Source organism: Xyrauchen texanus, chromosome 2, assembly GCF_025860055.1.
Source record: "Xyrauchen texanus isolate HMW12.3.18 chromosome 2, RBS_HiC_50CHRs, whole genome shotgun sequence".
Taxonomy (NCBI): domain Eukaryota; kingdom Metazoa; phylum Chordata; class Actinopteri; order Cypriniformes; family Catostomidae; genus Xyrauchen; species Xyrauchen texanus.
This window is the reverse complement of record NC_068277.1, coordinates 15140999-15156186: the sequence shown is the minus strand read 5'-3', so window position 1 is coordinate 15156186 and position 15188 is coordinate 15140999. Positions and strand designations below refer to the sequence as shown.

General features: G+C 37.7%; 1 protein-coding gene across 2 annotated transcripts in view; it reads right to left on the bottom strand.

The window, feature by feature from the left end:
• furina (furin (paired basic amino acid cleaving enzyme) a) overlaps positions 1 to 15188 on the bottom strand; it is a 134646-nt gene that overhangs the window by 12197 nt on the left and 107261 nt on the right. For both annotated transcript variants that reach the window (XM_052150912.1, XM_052150906.1), the window contains exons 8-12: positions 13811 to 13983; positions 6169 to 6381; positions 3069 to 3169; positions 2585 to 2688; positions 2206 to 2323 (exon numbers count right to left, since the gene is read on the bottom strand). In XM_052150912.1, coding sequence (XP_052006872.1) covers positions 2206 to 2323; positions 2585 to 2688; positions 3069 to 3169; positions 6169 to 6381; positions 13811 to 13983 — 709 coding nt within the window. The remainder of the gene's footprint in view (positions 1 to 2205; positions 2324 to 2584; positions 2689 to 3068; positions 3170 to 6168; positions 6382 to 13810; positions 13984 to 15188) is intronic.

Here is a 15188-nt window from a genome sequence, read left to right as displayed (position 1 = left end):
AACACAAAATGTTGTACAACTGACAATTAAACAGAATTAAATTGATCAATATGTATGTATGAGAGTAAATATAAGTAAATATGCATACATGTGACATACTGTAGGCCACATTGATTTGTGTCTAGATATTTGTTTACAATGTCAAAACAGCCCATCTCCATGTCTCTGGGATATTCTGGTCCCTTGTTATGGCTAAGGTCCCTTCTATATAAATCTATGGGATTTTCCTTCCTGTTTTATAAACCTGTCATTTAAAAATGATGACTCAAAACAGTAAAGCACACCTCCTAAACCAGTTGAGGATTAAGGTATCATTCATGTCTATGACACAAATGAGGCATCAAAGTTTAATAGTTAGTGTTGTGGGTTTAATTAAATCCTTAAAATTAATATGAGGGTAGCAAGAACAGCTAGTCCCACCAAACTTCAAGAACCATTGGTTGAGCCAGATACGTCAGACCACTCAAACAGAGCAGTGTTTTGAAAGTGCCAAAGTGTTTATACAGTGAGAGTCAAACTAATGAATGGTTGCCTTGTGGTGGATTTTGCACATTAAACTGGTATAAGAGAAAGAAAATTAACATAATAAATTACACTACATCTTAAGGAAAGCCAATCAAATAGCTTACTGTATCAGATGCTATATTTCTCTAAACAAAAATCCTGGTCTAAATATAAAATAGTTCATTTTCTTTGAGACTGTCACAGATTCTGCCAGATTTAGACTTGTGCCATCAATGGCCCCATACAGGAGCCAAGCACAAGGCTCTTGCCTCTCTAAACCCAATTCTGTAAGGAGCTTAGAGAGCTTTAGCCCTGTTCACCAGAGAGGGTTAAACTGGTAATAGGGCTTAAAGCCAGCGAGACAGAATGACAGGCAATAGACTCTGTCAAGTCCATGAGGAATGGAGAGAGGGATAGCAAAAACCCCTCTGCCACAGTGCTTGCAACACTTCAAGTTAGAGATGGTGCCAGCAGAAAACTGAAGAAAGGCACAGCAGAGCCAGAGTGAGGAAGTAATAATCACTTTGCCCTGTGACTGCTGCAACCAGCACGCTAAATTGGGCTTTCCTCCAAAAGCCCTTGATCTTTCTGTAACGTTGGTGAATCAAAAAGGATAACTGGAGGAAAGGATAAAAGGAAGCTGCATTTATTCGAGAGAGACATGAAATGCTGGGTGAGAGACAGGGATTTAAAGAGAAGAACTTTAAGGGAACGTCTCGAGTCACCCAGATGTCAGCATCGATGAAAGTGTGTGACAAACATGGATGTAACAAGCTCATCCGCAAGTCATCACTTCTTTTAAACATGCTCATTAGAGATGCTTCATCCATGTTGCGCAGCTCCATCTTCTATATTTAAATGTGAAAGAACATCAAAAGTGACAGTTCGTTCAAAAGTACGCCCACCTCTGGTTTCGTATTCCTGTTTCTTCTCGCCTACCATGACTATTTTAGCAGCACTAAATTTAAAACATCACCCCAACTGTGTGTGCCAAAGGACCACAGTTTGCCACATGTTATTACCGAAATCATTTAGGACTGCACTGTTTCATCTATGAGGGTTTAAATGTCTGTCATCATTTACTCAAACTCATGTTGTCCAAAACCGGTGTGGCTTTCTTTCAGAATGTGCACTGCTTGAAAGTGAACAGGGACTGAAGCTGTCGAGCTCCAGACAAAAAGCAAACTTAAATTCAATTACATTTGAAGCCATATGAAAGCTTGATACGAGCAAAAAAAAAAAACATTTAATTTAAGTCGTTATTCAGTAGAAATCACATTTACACCTCTACCTCTACATTTGCAGTGCTGCGATTGGATATGTATGAGAAACACAGCAACCAGTGCTGTCTGGCATCACTGACATCAAAGCTGGCATGCTGTGTCTCAAGTGCCGTATTTGAATATTCACGAACGTGAATGAGATTTGAGTGCTATCATATGGATTCGAAGCAGAAGCTATAATATAAACATTAAATGCGTTCGACCTTGAAAGTATCCATATCGGTTCACTTTCATGGTATGGAAAAGAGCAGCATAAACATTCTGCCCAACACCTTTTGTGTTTCACAAAAGAAAAAGCCATATGGGATTGGAATCAGATGATGGAGAGTAAATAATTATAAAGAATTTCCATTTTGGGGTGAACTACTCTATTATGGCAGAGCTCAGTTTGATCTTGTAAGGAGGGTTTAAAATGTACCTCGGCTCAGACACCAGGGAGAGGACACACTTCTGCTGAGGTCCGACGTTTGTCCAGTTCTTTGCCAGAGCCACAATGGCCCCAGCGTCCAACAGACCATATCCATACGAATGGCTTACTGTAGGAGAGAGAAAAATCAATACCGTTAAAAGTAACTAGCGTCAGTTTATGGGCCATAAAAAACCTGACATTGAGAAAAGAGGTCAATTAAAGAGGTTGATATCTTCAAGAGATCTGGAGCTGCTTGCTGATTGGTGTAACTAACGAAAATGTTAACTATTACATCACAAAGTGCTCAAGTAGCTGGGTTGTGCAGAGATTTTCCAGAGGGAGGGGAGGCAATGGGGCCAGTGAAAGGCAATAAGATAAGGGCTTTTACCTCTGCGACCCACTCCATTTGTCTTCCAGTCATTGGTGGTGAGGTGGGCAGGGTTGGACGTCCTCACGACCAGATGCTGCATGTCTCTCCAGGTAAGGTTTTTACTACAGAGACAGAACACATTCATGTCAAAGCGGTAGTGTCTTTCAAAAGTGTGCAGCACATGGGAGAATGAAATGCTAAACTAGTCACATAGCTCTCAAAGATTATCACTCCTGGCCTTTAATAAAGGTCACAGGTAGGCAGAGTCCTAAAGGTTATACCGTCACCCCTGAATTAATTTAAATGACACAAATGGAAAGGCCACTCAATGCATATATCTGATCAAAATGAGAATTTGAAGGTTAATTTTTGTCTGGAATGAACAAATCTGAGCCAGTGACCATGTTGATTGGGAAACCTCAGGTAACTCAAGAAATGCACTGATAAGGATGATGCCATTTGAGGACACTGATCAATTCAAACCACGTTTTGGATGACTCACTTTGCCTCCAGGGCCAAGGCGATAATTCCTGCTGCCAGAGGAGCTGAGGCAGAGGTGCCTGTGTGGGAGTCTGTGCACTTTTGCCTGAGGTCTGTAGTGATCTGAAACAGGAAGTGGAATAAGACAACCAATCAAATCTCAGCTATCACAAGAAAAATAAATTGTCCCTAATGAGAACAATGCCAGAACTCTGCATCAATCATTACTATCACGACACTGATGGGATTTGCAAAAGCGGAATAATAATAATAATCTTGATAGTGTTTCAAGTATCACTTTTATTTTTCGCTCATACTTTGAACAAACCGCTAAACCTCAAGTATTTAACTTTGGCAAGTAACTCATCCTGCACCGTTTACATTATCTCAAATTGTTTAGCTTGCTGAAAAGTCATATGCAATTGCTTTCCTAAGCACATAGGATTTTCACCTTGTGGATGATATGACAAACATAAAAATCCTATAGACTTACATTCAGGTATTCAGAATAAAACAGAGACTTGGGGGTGAGCTCTTATGATTCGGGCCAGTAAGCACCCACCCGGCAAAGCCTAGCACCTGCATAGAAATGTTCTAAAAGCCAATCAGATCTCACCTTCCACAATATACTCAAATTTATTTCCTCTTGATATGGCTTTGTTACTTTAGAATACTTACTTATATTGTTTATTATTATTATGTAATGTGATTCATACCATTTTCCTACAGCTAAATTAATGGACGATCTAAGCTAATTTCTTTGCCACTAGCGTCACCAAATGGAAATGCTTGTTTTGATCGCATATCATGCTTGTTATAATCGGGAGCAACTGTGTGCATTTTTACAAGTGAAAATGCAACAAATAAGCCACATTTGTTTGTAACTTATGTGTAAATAGGTGCTTTCACATACAAACATACAATTTTTACTCATACTTTGGTGTGTGTGTGTGTGTGTGTGTGTGCATGCTGTACTTTACTTGAGACATTTACAACTTTATATTACATAGTGTATCATGACTAATAATATCATATCTGTCTAATATGATCTCACGTCACTGAATTCTGCAACAGTAGGTTTATTGAAATGTCAATCACTGCCCCCAGTGGCTGAAGCTGGAAGTGTTGTTGAACAGATGTCCAGAGTGGCACCAAAAGAGAGTTGTATTTTTAGTAGTAAATTATTTAGAGGAATGCATATTTTATTAACCATATCCCCTAACCCAATTACCAAACCTAATGGTCAATAGAGTAAAAATGTAATCTTAGAGGGAAAATGCAACCTCCGAACCATCCTCATTGATTACCTAAACAATTACTTCATGCATTTCATGGGACCAGAACCTGTGACTGTGAGGCTGCTTGGGCAGTAGTGCCACAGGATACTGTAAACGCATATACATTTATGCAAAAATGTCTGATGGAGGATGGCGCTTGTCAGTAACTTGGCTTTTAACTGTAGTCCTGTACAATTATGTTGGAAGAGTTGACCATATGTTTTATATATTTGGTGTACTGGAATTATATTTAATAAATGAAATATATGAAAACAGAACACTTCTAATTTTTCAGCAATTTAATAAGTACTTGTTATGATTTTGCCATACTGCCTGCATGCAATTACACCAAATTTGTGTTGATCAAGACAGTAGTTATTAATTTTATATTTTCTTTTGAAAATGAAAAATCTAATTTAAACTGTCATTGAGCTTCTGCCCGCTAAGTGAACTCAGCATTCTTTTTTTTGTGTGTGTGTTTGACATTTTCAGCAGTGGAGACTAAAAACGCAGCATCTGTCAGCCCTTACAGGGTTATACAGACAGTAAAGACACAGCTGAGAACAGACAAAAAAAAAAGGAACGAAAACGAAAAAATATGAGGGGTGATGGCTGACACTTAAAAGCGAGGCATCATGGGGATGTGCAGTGACTGAGTCAGACCTCCATGAGTGAGAATAATTGCTAAAAATGGCAAAGTGTGTGAATGACAGCTCTGAGGGGGATACGAAGGGAGGAGAATTCAGCCATTGCACAATTGAAAATTGATATTTGGAAAACACAGTAGAGGAATATCACCTGAAACAGGCCCTGCTTCCTGGAAAACAGTGGGTATTATCAGGTTTGTGTTCCTAAAAGCACAGTTTTATTATACATTTTAGTGTATGTGTCTTGAATCCGAGAGAATGGATGACTCTGCAAGGCAAAGCTGGTTATGAGGACAATGTTTGGGAGCATGCCTTGGTCACCACTGAGCCAGGTAAAGAAATAAAAACAGAAAAAGTGCCAAGAGAAACAGATTTTCCTGGCTACTATGATGTCAGGCCAAGTGGAAAGAGCCAACCTCCATGTCTCTATATAGATATGGTTCATGTCCTTGCTTCAATGCAAGTATGTTTTTTTGTTTGTTTTATGTCTGTTTTACGTGTGAAAAAAGAACATCTGGTTACTTAGAAAAGTAATAGGATATACTGTAAATATGTGGTACCATTAATGCACGCAAAACAAATGATAAGAGATGATACATGACAACAGAATAAATGGGGTTAGGGTTTTTTTTTTTTTTTAATCCCTAACCCAAAGTATAAAGCAATAGTATATAGTAATAGTCTCTGTTTCTTTGGGTGAAATACAACAAAAAGAGCAAGTGCCACAGTGTTTACTTATTTTTTTTAAGTCCACCTTCGGTTATTAGACGTATTGTTGACTCTGCATTTGAAGTTTCATTCATGTCTTGTCTAAGAAATAGTCCAAAGAGAATGATGAAATCAAGACATGAACTGATTGTGAGAGGTTGCTGTTTAGAATCACAGGCATATTCATGTTTAAGAACTCTGAGGTCTGGAAAAGCACTTGAACACTAGATTCAATTTGATAAAACTCAACATGGGCCCTGAAGATGAGGACATCCATTCTCCCACTGTTAGTGTCCACAATATTCATTGACAGCAAAAAGCCTTTAAGATCTTTAAAGCTGTTGAAACCATTCTTCATAAATTGGCTTGGTGGTTTAACTTCTGATCTCCAGCCGTTTTGAGAGCCACTATTTTAGGATTACATTTGCTATGGCACTTCTTCAATTAAAGGATAACTGTTGCTGATTTTCAAGGCTTGAGAGAGACTCACAATCTGTTTCTCATTGAGGCCTCCACTGCTGTAGGTTGTGGCGAGGGTGGAGGAACAGGCCTCGCTGTACCAGGGCACATTGCCGCTTTGCGTACTGCTGCTGATTGACAGCGTGTAGATGCTGTTGGTGTAGCCGTCGCAGTTACAGCTGTCCTTCTCTCGTCCGCCATTCCCTGAAGCCCACACGAAGATGGAGCCCCGTCCTCCACGGCCCTATATTGGGGAAACAGAAATATGCAGTCGTGAAAAAGCCATACTCTTTCGTTGTCAGCTTCATGCAAGCAGTGTTGGGGAGTAACTCTGTCCACATTAATCGGTTTAAATTTCCTAAAAAGGTTTGTTTCCCCAAAGTTTGCAGCAATAAAGAGCAATTTTTATTATTTAAAGTTTTCTCAAGTCAATGTTTTTGGTGGAGGAAAATGATGTTCAAGTGTGGATGAGAGGCATAAACGTAGCATCAATACGTAAAACATAATGTTTTAGTGTGGACGTAGCCTTAGTAACACTGTATAAATGATGGTGTTATCCAGTTATAATTAGCGTTTATTTATCTGTTCAAGTTTAATGCTGTCAGACCATCAAGGATCTTTATTGTATTTGTTCCAAATAAATACTTCTCTGATTGCGAAAATAAGTTTTTAAAATAAATCATTTTGTAGTTACATATTTAGGGACTAGTTAGCTACCTTTTAAAAAGGTCATTTAATTTAGAAGATTTTAGCTTTAGAAGCTACATTAACAAAGTAGCTTCCCCAACACCGCATGCAAGCCCACTCTAACTCAAGTAAAGTGTCAAAGGCCAGATGCAAGAGCTACATTGCCAAGACAGGAGGATAATCGTTGAAGATACTCAAAAACAATGAAATAACGTTTCTGATGAATGGAGTTTGAATTGGATTTTCTGTAAAAAGCATTTTCAAAGCATCATAGACATTTGAAGTGCTATCATGACCTTTAGAGACAATGCTAATGTTCTCAAGTCATTTATCACGCATGTTCAATTGGCAGGGAAAATGAAAGACAAACAGCACCAGGCTTTTGTACTCTACCTCTTAGATGAACCGCAATAATGCAAAGTAAAACTGTCAGAAACGATAATAAGCTCGTGAAAAATGGTCACACTACATTAACGAGGCATGTTTAAATGGCCACATGACTTTCATTTCACAAAGCTGCCATAAGGAAAGGCCAGCAGTACAAATAACTTGATGCAGATGCTGTTTGTTTGTTACCTTTGATAATTTTTTTCTTTGGACCTTAGTGTCATTTAACTGTACCTTATATCATTTAACAAAACAGCAATAATAGTCTACATGACAAATAGCATGCCGAAATTCTGCAGCGCAAAGCTTGGCCTTTGAGAGTTTACTCTTTGTTAAAGAACACACCTGCTCGATTGTGGGCATCAATTCAGGCACAGAGTTTACATAGACCAGAGTCTTATTTGCATTGGCCTTCTCTACGCAACATGGATCTTGTTTGCCAAACAAATCTGACTGCTGGCACATGCAATGCTCATGATTTAGACACCAGAAAAATAACTTAAATACAGCTTGGCGAAAACTAATTTATTCTTCTTAGTTCTGTGGGCCTGTCAGACAATTGACAAACAGCTTAATCTATCAATCTTCTGGTTCTACAATTATTATTCTTTGAATAGTTTACTTGATTTGAAACCACAGTAACTTTGTTTTCTATTTTTGACATTGTTGGCACTTTTACATATAGGGCTAGCAAGAAAGATGTAAAAGAGATAGAAGTGGGGGGAAAAGGTAAATGACACAAAGCAGATTTTCAACCGTTACCAGGCTCAATGCCGATATAATCATATATCGATATATTGCAATACTTTTTCTAAAGAAGTTCTATGATACTTTAGATCCCTGTCCCAATAATTTTATGGTAGCACTTTATAATAAGGTTATATACATTAACAAATGCATTACTGTATGTACTGTATGTTTTTATTGTCTTACATGTTTAGGGAAGTTTTAATCGTGATCCAATTATGATTTTGATATGTATCATGATATATTGAATCGTGACATGCATGTATATTATATAGAAATATATATATCTAGAAATACATGCATACATACATACAGTATACTGTATGTATGTATGTATACTGTATGCATACATACAGTATATTATCGTGAGGTGGTTGGTGATACCCAGCCTAAGTTCCGACCCGTGTCAAAGTGTTTAAATGAAAAATGTAACGTAGAGATTATCCATCAATCTTTGGCATGCAATAATAAAGTAATATAAAGAGAGGAACCTTTAATTCAAACTCACTATTTACAGAGACATTATATTGTTTCCTCCATAAAGTGTGTTTGTGTGTTTTTGAGCTTACACATCAGATATATTTGGACTTTATAATTTCTTGATTGGATTTATTTGGACTTAAACTATTTACAGTAAAAATGTCACTGAATATTGTTTAAGCATTGTTGATCCTTGCCAAGAGTCATACAGTATGATTTCTAAGTGACCTATAAACTCATACTGAGGTACACTCAAATTATATAGAAAACATCCAGTGGTTTATTATAAATGATCAGTCTGTTGTTTCAGGTTGCAAATATTGCCAGTTAGATGTGCTTGGTTTTAATATTTGAGTTATGGGCCTGTTGGATGCTTGACAAACCATCATAGATCTAGATTCTCCTTTGGGTTCCACAATATAATAGCCTCCCTTTTCGTAATATAATGACTCATAACACCTCTTCAATCATTATTCTATGCTGTAGAGCATACATGTTGCAAACATGAAAACCAAGGCAATCCATATGAATCTGAGAAGCAAATTTAAAGTGGTTTTACAGAAACTCTGTAGGAAAAAGCCCTCTCACATCATTGTTCAATATAAGCCTGCTTGCACATAATCCATATACAGCACAATGCGGTAGGTAGTCTTGGCACTGCTCACCACCATTGTCCTTTTGTTGGGCCACGGCCAATAGTACAACCCCAGTGCACGACCATGTGTGAGTGAAGGGCTGAATCTAATACTGCTCCATTGCTCAGCGTCTTATAGCAGTTTAGCTCAAATGCCTTTAAATAATTAGGTGTTAAGAATGTCAATACTGTTCACGCTCTGAAAAATCCACATGAAGATGTCTTGGTGAAAAATGCCATTTAATGTGACATTTAAATTTAAAAAACGTCACCCTGACAAGTAAATTATTATATGACCCAAGGCGTTTGCAAATGAAGTGCGCTCAATTCAAATACAGAGCATTCCTTCAACAGCCCCCACCATTGCCGTCTTCAAAACAAATAAAAATTCCACTCAATCTATTTTGATCTGCACATTTCAGACTCCTTAAATGCTGCTGCTGGTTACAGTTGAAGGTTAAAAAGGCCCAAATTGAACCGTTTCAGCCACAAGAATATCAATTGAAGCACATCCACTGTGTCATAGCACAGAACAACTGATGTAGATAATGGCAGAGGGCAGTAAAAATAGCAGATGAGTCAGAGAAGCAATTGTCCATGTCATGGTAACAGGACTGTCTTTGCTCTCTTGAAATAAAAAAGTTTGATGTACTATGTAGACATCCCCAAATGCAAAACATCCTCTCCAATTCTACCAGACCATTTATGAAAACAAGTACATAAGCAAAAGTTCATTCAGAAGGCATGGTATTTACGTCAAAAACCATGAGAACATTAAAATAAGACCACCCCTATTTACGCATCAATGCTTTTCACACTACTTCGCTACATGGAGGTTAGTCAATCATAACAGGCATCACTTAAGCTACTTTTCCACAACTGAATGGATACAGTGGACATGGACATGCTGAATCATGTCGTTCTGTATCAATCCAGGTTCACTGGCACAATTACAGTTTCTTTTACCATTGTGGTGCTGCAAATTAGGAATAGAATAGACCAGGGGTCGGCAACCTACGGCACACGTGTGCCAGCATTATCACACGCACGCCAGCAACAACGAGAGTATAGACTTTTTAAGATGTTTAAGAATTCCACACCTTCATTCCAATCTACATCTTGATGTAATCCTTCCTCGTGATCATGCAGCATGTTTTCATGAGCTGAAGGGGAGGATAAACAAAAAGTTTACATATTTTCGAGACTGCAGTATACCCAACAGATTCGTGCAAGCCAGTCGTCAGCGCTTCACTTTTGGTTAATCACGTGCCTGCGTTGCTTCTGTGATTCTTTTTGTTTTTAGAACACGTCATGAAGGAAAACACCACTATTAATCCTCGAAATTTCCAACCCAGCATACAGGTACACCATCCTAAAACCACGGTCACATTAAAAATTACATTAAAAGAGAAAACATAAACCCACATCTTGGGGTTTAAAATATAAATTAAACTTGGAAATAAAGTTTTAGGATTTTGCAGGTGCACTTCACCGAAAAGAGCTAAATAGTTGATCAGCTTGTGATGCGCGAATTGGCTTGCATGCGCAGCGCAAGTCTTGTCACACTTTGATAGTGTTTAGCCTCCCATTCAGCTGATGAAAACACACCACGCGATCATGAGGAAGGACAACTTCATATAAATAAAATAGACTGCTCCTCTCTCGCTGTTGCTTGCATGCTAGTGATTACCCCTCTGTGTGATTTTGAAAAATGTATGACATAATTCAAGAAATATTAAAGATTCCACACAATTTCGAGAATCAAAAAAGCTAATGTGACATTAACTGTAACTCATTTTGTACAAAATGACTTTGTTTAAAGCACTTTGACAAGATGCTGTGAGAAAATTCACATGCATTAACTGTTATGCTGATATAATTTGTAATGAAAAATAATGCAAAATAGAAATTTTTTCACAAGTGGACTCAAATTTCGGGAAAATCTCATACATGCACATGTTGTTTTTCTTTTAGTGGGGGGAGGGGTGTGGTTGGCACAGCCATTGACCAGGAAAATAAAAAATAACACTCCATGTCAAAACGTTTGCCGACCCCAGGAAAGACCAATCATGATATGCCACGTTTTCAAAATCATGCCATTAACACAGTTCTCTTTCCAGAGTAGGGCTGCAACTAACAATTATATTTATAGTCGACTAATCTAACGATTATTAGAGCAATAATTCGACTAATCTAACGATTATTAGAGCGATAATTCAACTAATCTAACGATTATTAGAGCGATAATTCGACTAATCTAACGATTATTAGAGCGATAATTCAACTAATCTAACGATTATTAGAGCGATAATTCGACTAATCTAACGATTAATCATTAGCTCTTAACTGACTATTCAGCTTGTGCCCGACTTAAAATGTTGTATTAAACGTGCTTACTAACCAAAAAAAAAGGACAAAATCATCTTTTAGAAATACCTCTAAATGACATTCACTGAATTATAGGGGAACTACTTGGATTTTTTATTGTTTAATTATTTACAAATCTCACTGTAATAAATCCTATTGTTATCAAGTGTTATTGTCTTGTTTTCCATTTTAAATTACCTAAAAATCCTTAAAATAAGATACATTTACTTATAAGCAACATATAAGATATTTCGACTTGCTTTAAGAGAATGTATCTTAAATCTTTTTTCACTTGTTCATACTTCTGCCAGTGCAGTAAAACAAATATACTCATATTCAAAATAAATGCTCTAAAAGCAAGTCTAAATATTGTATATGTTTCTTCTCAGGTAAATGGATCTTGTTTTAAGGATTTTTAGGTCATTTAAAATGGAAAAATTGATATTTTAAAATATTTAAATATTAAAATTAATTAAATACTATATTCAAAAAAAAATATTCTGCAGTATAGCTGCTAAAGTAAACATACATAAGGAATTTTATATATTTATATTGGAAAAAAAGACATTCAAAAAATTTGTTTTTTTGCATTGTATAAATAGGATAAGACTACACCCTCTCACCTTTTGGTTCACTTGATTTTGATCCATCTTTAACCCACCAAAAAAAATCTTGTACTTCTTTATAGAGCTGCGTATCACCAATTTTCTTCACCATAAGATACACACAGTGACACTCATATTATAATTCACTATGTTGCGAGCAATCACTATAAACAAAATCTAGCTGCAGCAAGAGTGCGTCAGTGATGAGCATCTCCGCCCCAGAAATCAGCCGGGAGGAGTTTGAAACTCTCTCGTGCTGTTTTTCACGTGACTCAAAAGCAGATCTGACCACACAGACAAATGCCATTTTCAGAGTTTGTGCTTGTTTATACAGTCCGCTTCCTTATTATTTGAACTTTAATAAAGATGCAATAAATACAGTATATAATGGCGCACTGTTTCCTATTTCACGACAACACTGCTTCTGTATTTACTTATTTTGCATTTTTGTACTATAATACTCTGCGATCTACATCATCTTAATCTGTTTGGAAGGTTTGGAAAGTGTCAGGACTGAGCTGTTCTGTCTATGTTCTGTCTCAATCAAGTGCTGCTCTCCAACGTCTTCATTAGCGTTTCAAAAGATCTCATGTTGTGTTAAATGAAATCAGACGACTATTCGACAATGAACATTTTTGTCAACAATTTTTATTGCCGACGTTGTCAGCACTTTCAGAGTATGGTTAGCTAACTGTGCTGAGTAAACCAGAGTTCAAGTGGAACTGCTACTGAAACCGTTAGCCACCGTGCTCAGAACCATTTAGCCCGATGGTGGAAAAGTGGCTATATATTATTAATTAATTAATTATTATTTAAAATTACGACTTGTTTGATTCAAGAAACCTTGACAAAAATTAGAAGTGGACATCCAGGAAACAATACAATGTTACAAAAGTGCAGAATATGGGCCCCTTAAAGGTGCACTGAGTAATTCTAATCCAATACACTTTTTGTCAAATTCTGCAAATAACGCCTCACAGTCTGTTAGCTAGCCGTCTGTCTATGGGCTGAAAAAAAATCTAGTATTTGTATAAAGCACTGGCTCTGTAAATGGAAAAAAAAAAAAAAAAAAAAAGTGGAGCAGACCGATCCACACAAAACTACTCCAGCCAATCAGCAACAGGGGGTGGTTCTTGCACGTGCACAGGATGAGGGGTGGAGGCAGAGTAAGAGGGAAATCAATTAGAAGAGCGACGGTGGACTCAAAGGAGGACAAGTAGCTGAGAAACAGACCAAGAGAAAAAAGGTGAAACGAATATAAACTAAAAAAAGAACGATTATGATCAATCGACGCATCAACATCGGAGAGGCTTTTCAGCAGTGGAGAGACCTCCGAGAGGTAAAAGGCTTGAAGAAGGATGCAGACATTGCTCTTTTTCTTCTTGATAAGTGGGTATCAAAAATGTTGCTATGTTTCACAGAACCCATATATGCTGTTGTTTTGATGTTAGATTTAATAACATGAGAGTTGTGAGTGCATGGAGCTGGTGTGAGGGTGGAGCTTCAAAAGGAGCACTGAAGGGAGGGGTGAGTTTATTTTGGCAGTTGAGTTTGAATATCAACTATTTTTCTCAGGAATCACTAGTGCAACTTTAAGGATGTCACAAGGAACCAGAATTATGTGGACTCCGGCTTCAACACTGGATATGAAGGGGAATAGACCCAACACCCCTTGTAACCACACCACAAAAACTACTATGAATTAAATAAACAGTTAAATGACACAAAAGTGAAACATATGTGGTTAAATGTGCATGAGGCCAAACCTCTGTCACACCATGTTGGAAAGCCTCTTTGGCCAACTTTGCAGGTCCATCCACCGTTTTGCCATCGTCTTCAGGTCCCCAGCTGGCGCTGTAGACATCGATATGCTGTGGGTTGAGACTGAGAGACTGAGCTTCCACCACATCAGTGACTTCTCCATCCAACATGCGCACACCTGCAAAATACATCCAAACCTTAAGATCCTTTATAGGATGGGGCAGAGAGGAAATCACACACAAATAAAACTGCATGCTATTGTGGATTGTGAAAAGTGGGTGTACTATTCCAGAATAGATCCAGATCTGATTTAAAGTTTGCAGTCAATTGCAGAGAGGATGAAAATATTGGCAAAAGGATTACCACCATCATTAGTTGAGGGGTTGTGAATACCACCAGACACAAACACACAGAAAGGTAAAAGTTCCCAGACTAGCTAAAAAGCATGTTTATTAACAATGATTTATATGAGTAATAAAATTATACATTATATTAATTTAAATGACCTAGCTAGCGTAATCTACCTTGCTGATAAAAAAGCATGTACAAAACTAATGTACTACATATACTATACTACTATACTAATTTATCTCCCCTCAAAAATGCAATACAAATCCACAGTTTTATGTCAAATGTGGTTTTAAACAATGGATTCTACTGTTTACTCCAAGTCTTCCAAACCAATATTATCGCTTAATGAGTTCTGGCAGAAGAATAAGCTGTGTTATGTGCCATCTCTGCTAATGTGCTGCCATCTCCACACAGAGTTTTTCTTTAGCAGAGGACACTGCCTGCCAATCTGGACCAGTGTTATAGGTCTATTAAAGACCTTCAGTCTTCATTCTTCTCCCCATATTTTCAGCTCCCCATGCTCATGGTCTTCGAGGATTAGTATCTGCTGCTTATTAAGCAAAGATTTCCCCTGAGATCCGAAGCGAAACCACACAGAGGAATAGTACTTACCATCCACTGCTTCTCATTAGCAGGCTAATTCAAAAACAGCTGCTTTACAGTGAAACAAGGCCAGAGCTGACAACAGAAAGAGATGGACATCTCCAATAATGCATAATCCATGTGCTTAAGAGTGCAGCTTTGGCAGAGTGTATATTTGGGCCACCATGGAAAATGTCTATGCACAAACCAAATAAAGTCATTTACATTTTCTGAAGATAATGTGCTGGGCCATGCAAAACTTGCCACCACGATGTGGCATTGCTATGCAGTTGCTAAGGTGTTTGGAGTGATTTAGGTGCTTTTCATTGTAGTTGCTAGGTGGCTACTCAGTGCCCTCGTTATAAAGACACTGTTACATTCTGGTCCTTAGATATGGCTCAGGTCCCTCTTGCGATGCAAGTCTATGGGATTTTTTTTATCTGCTTATCA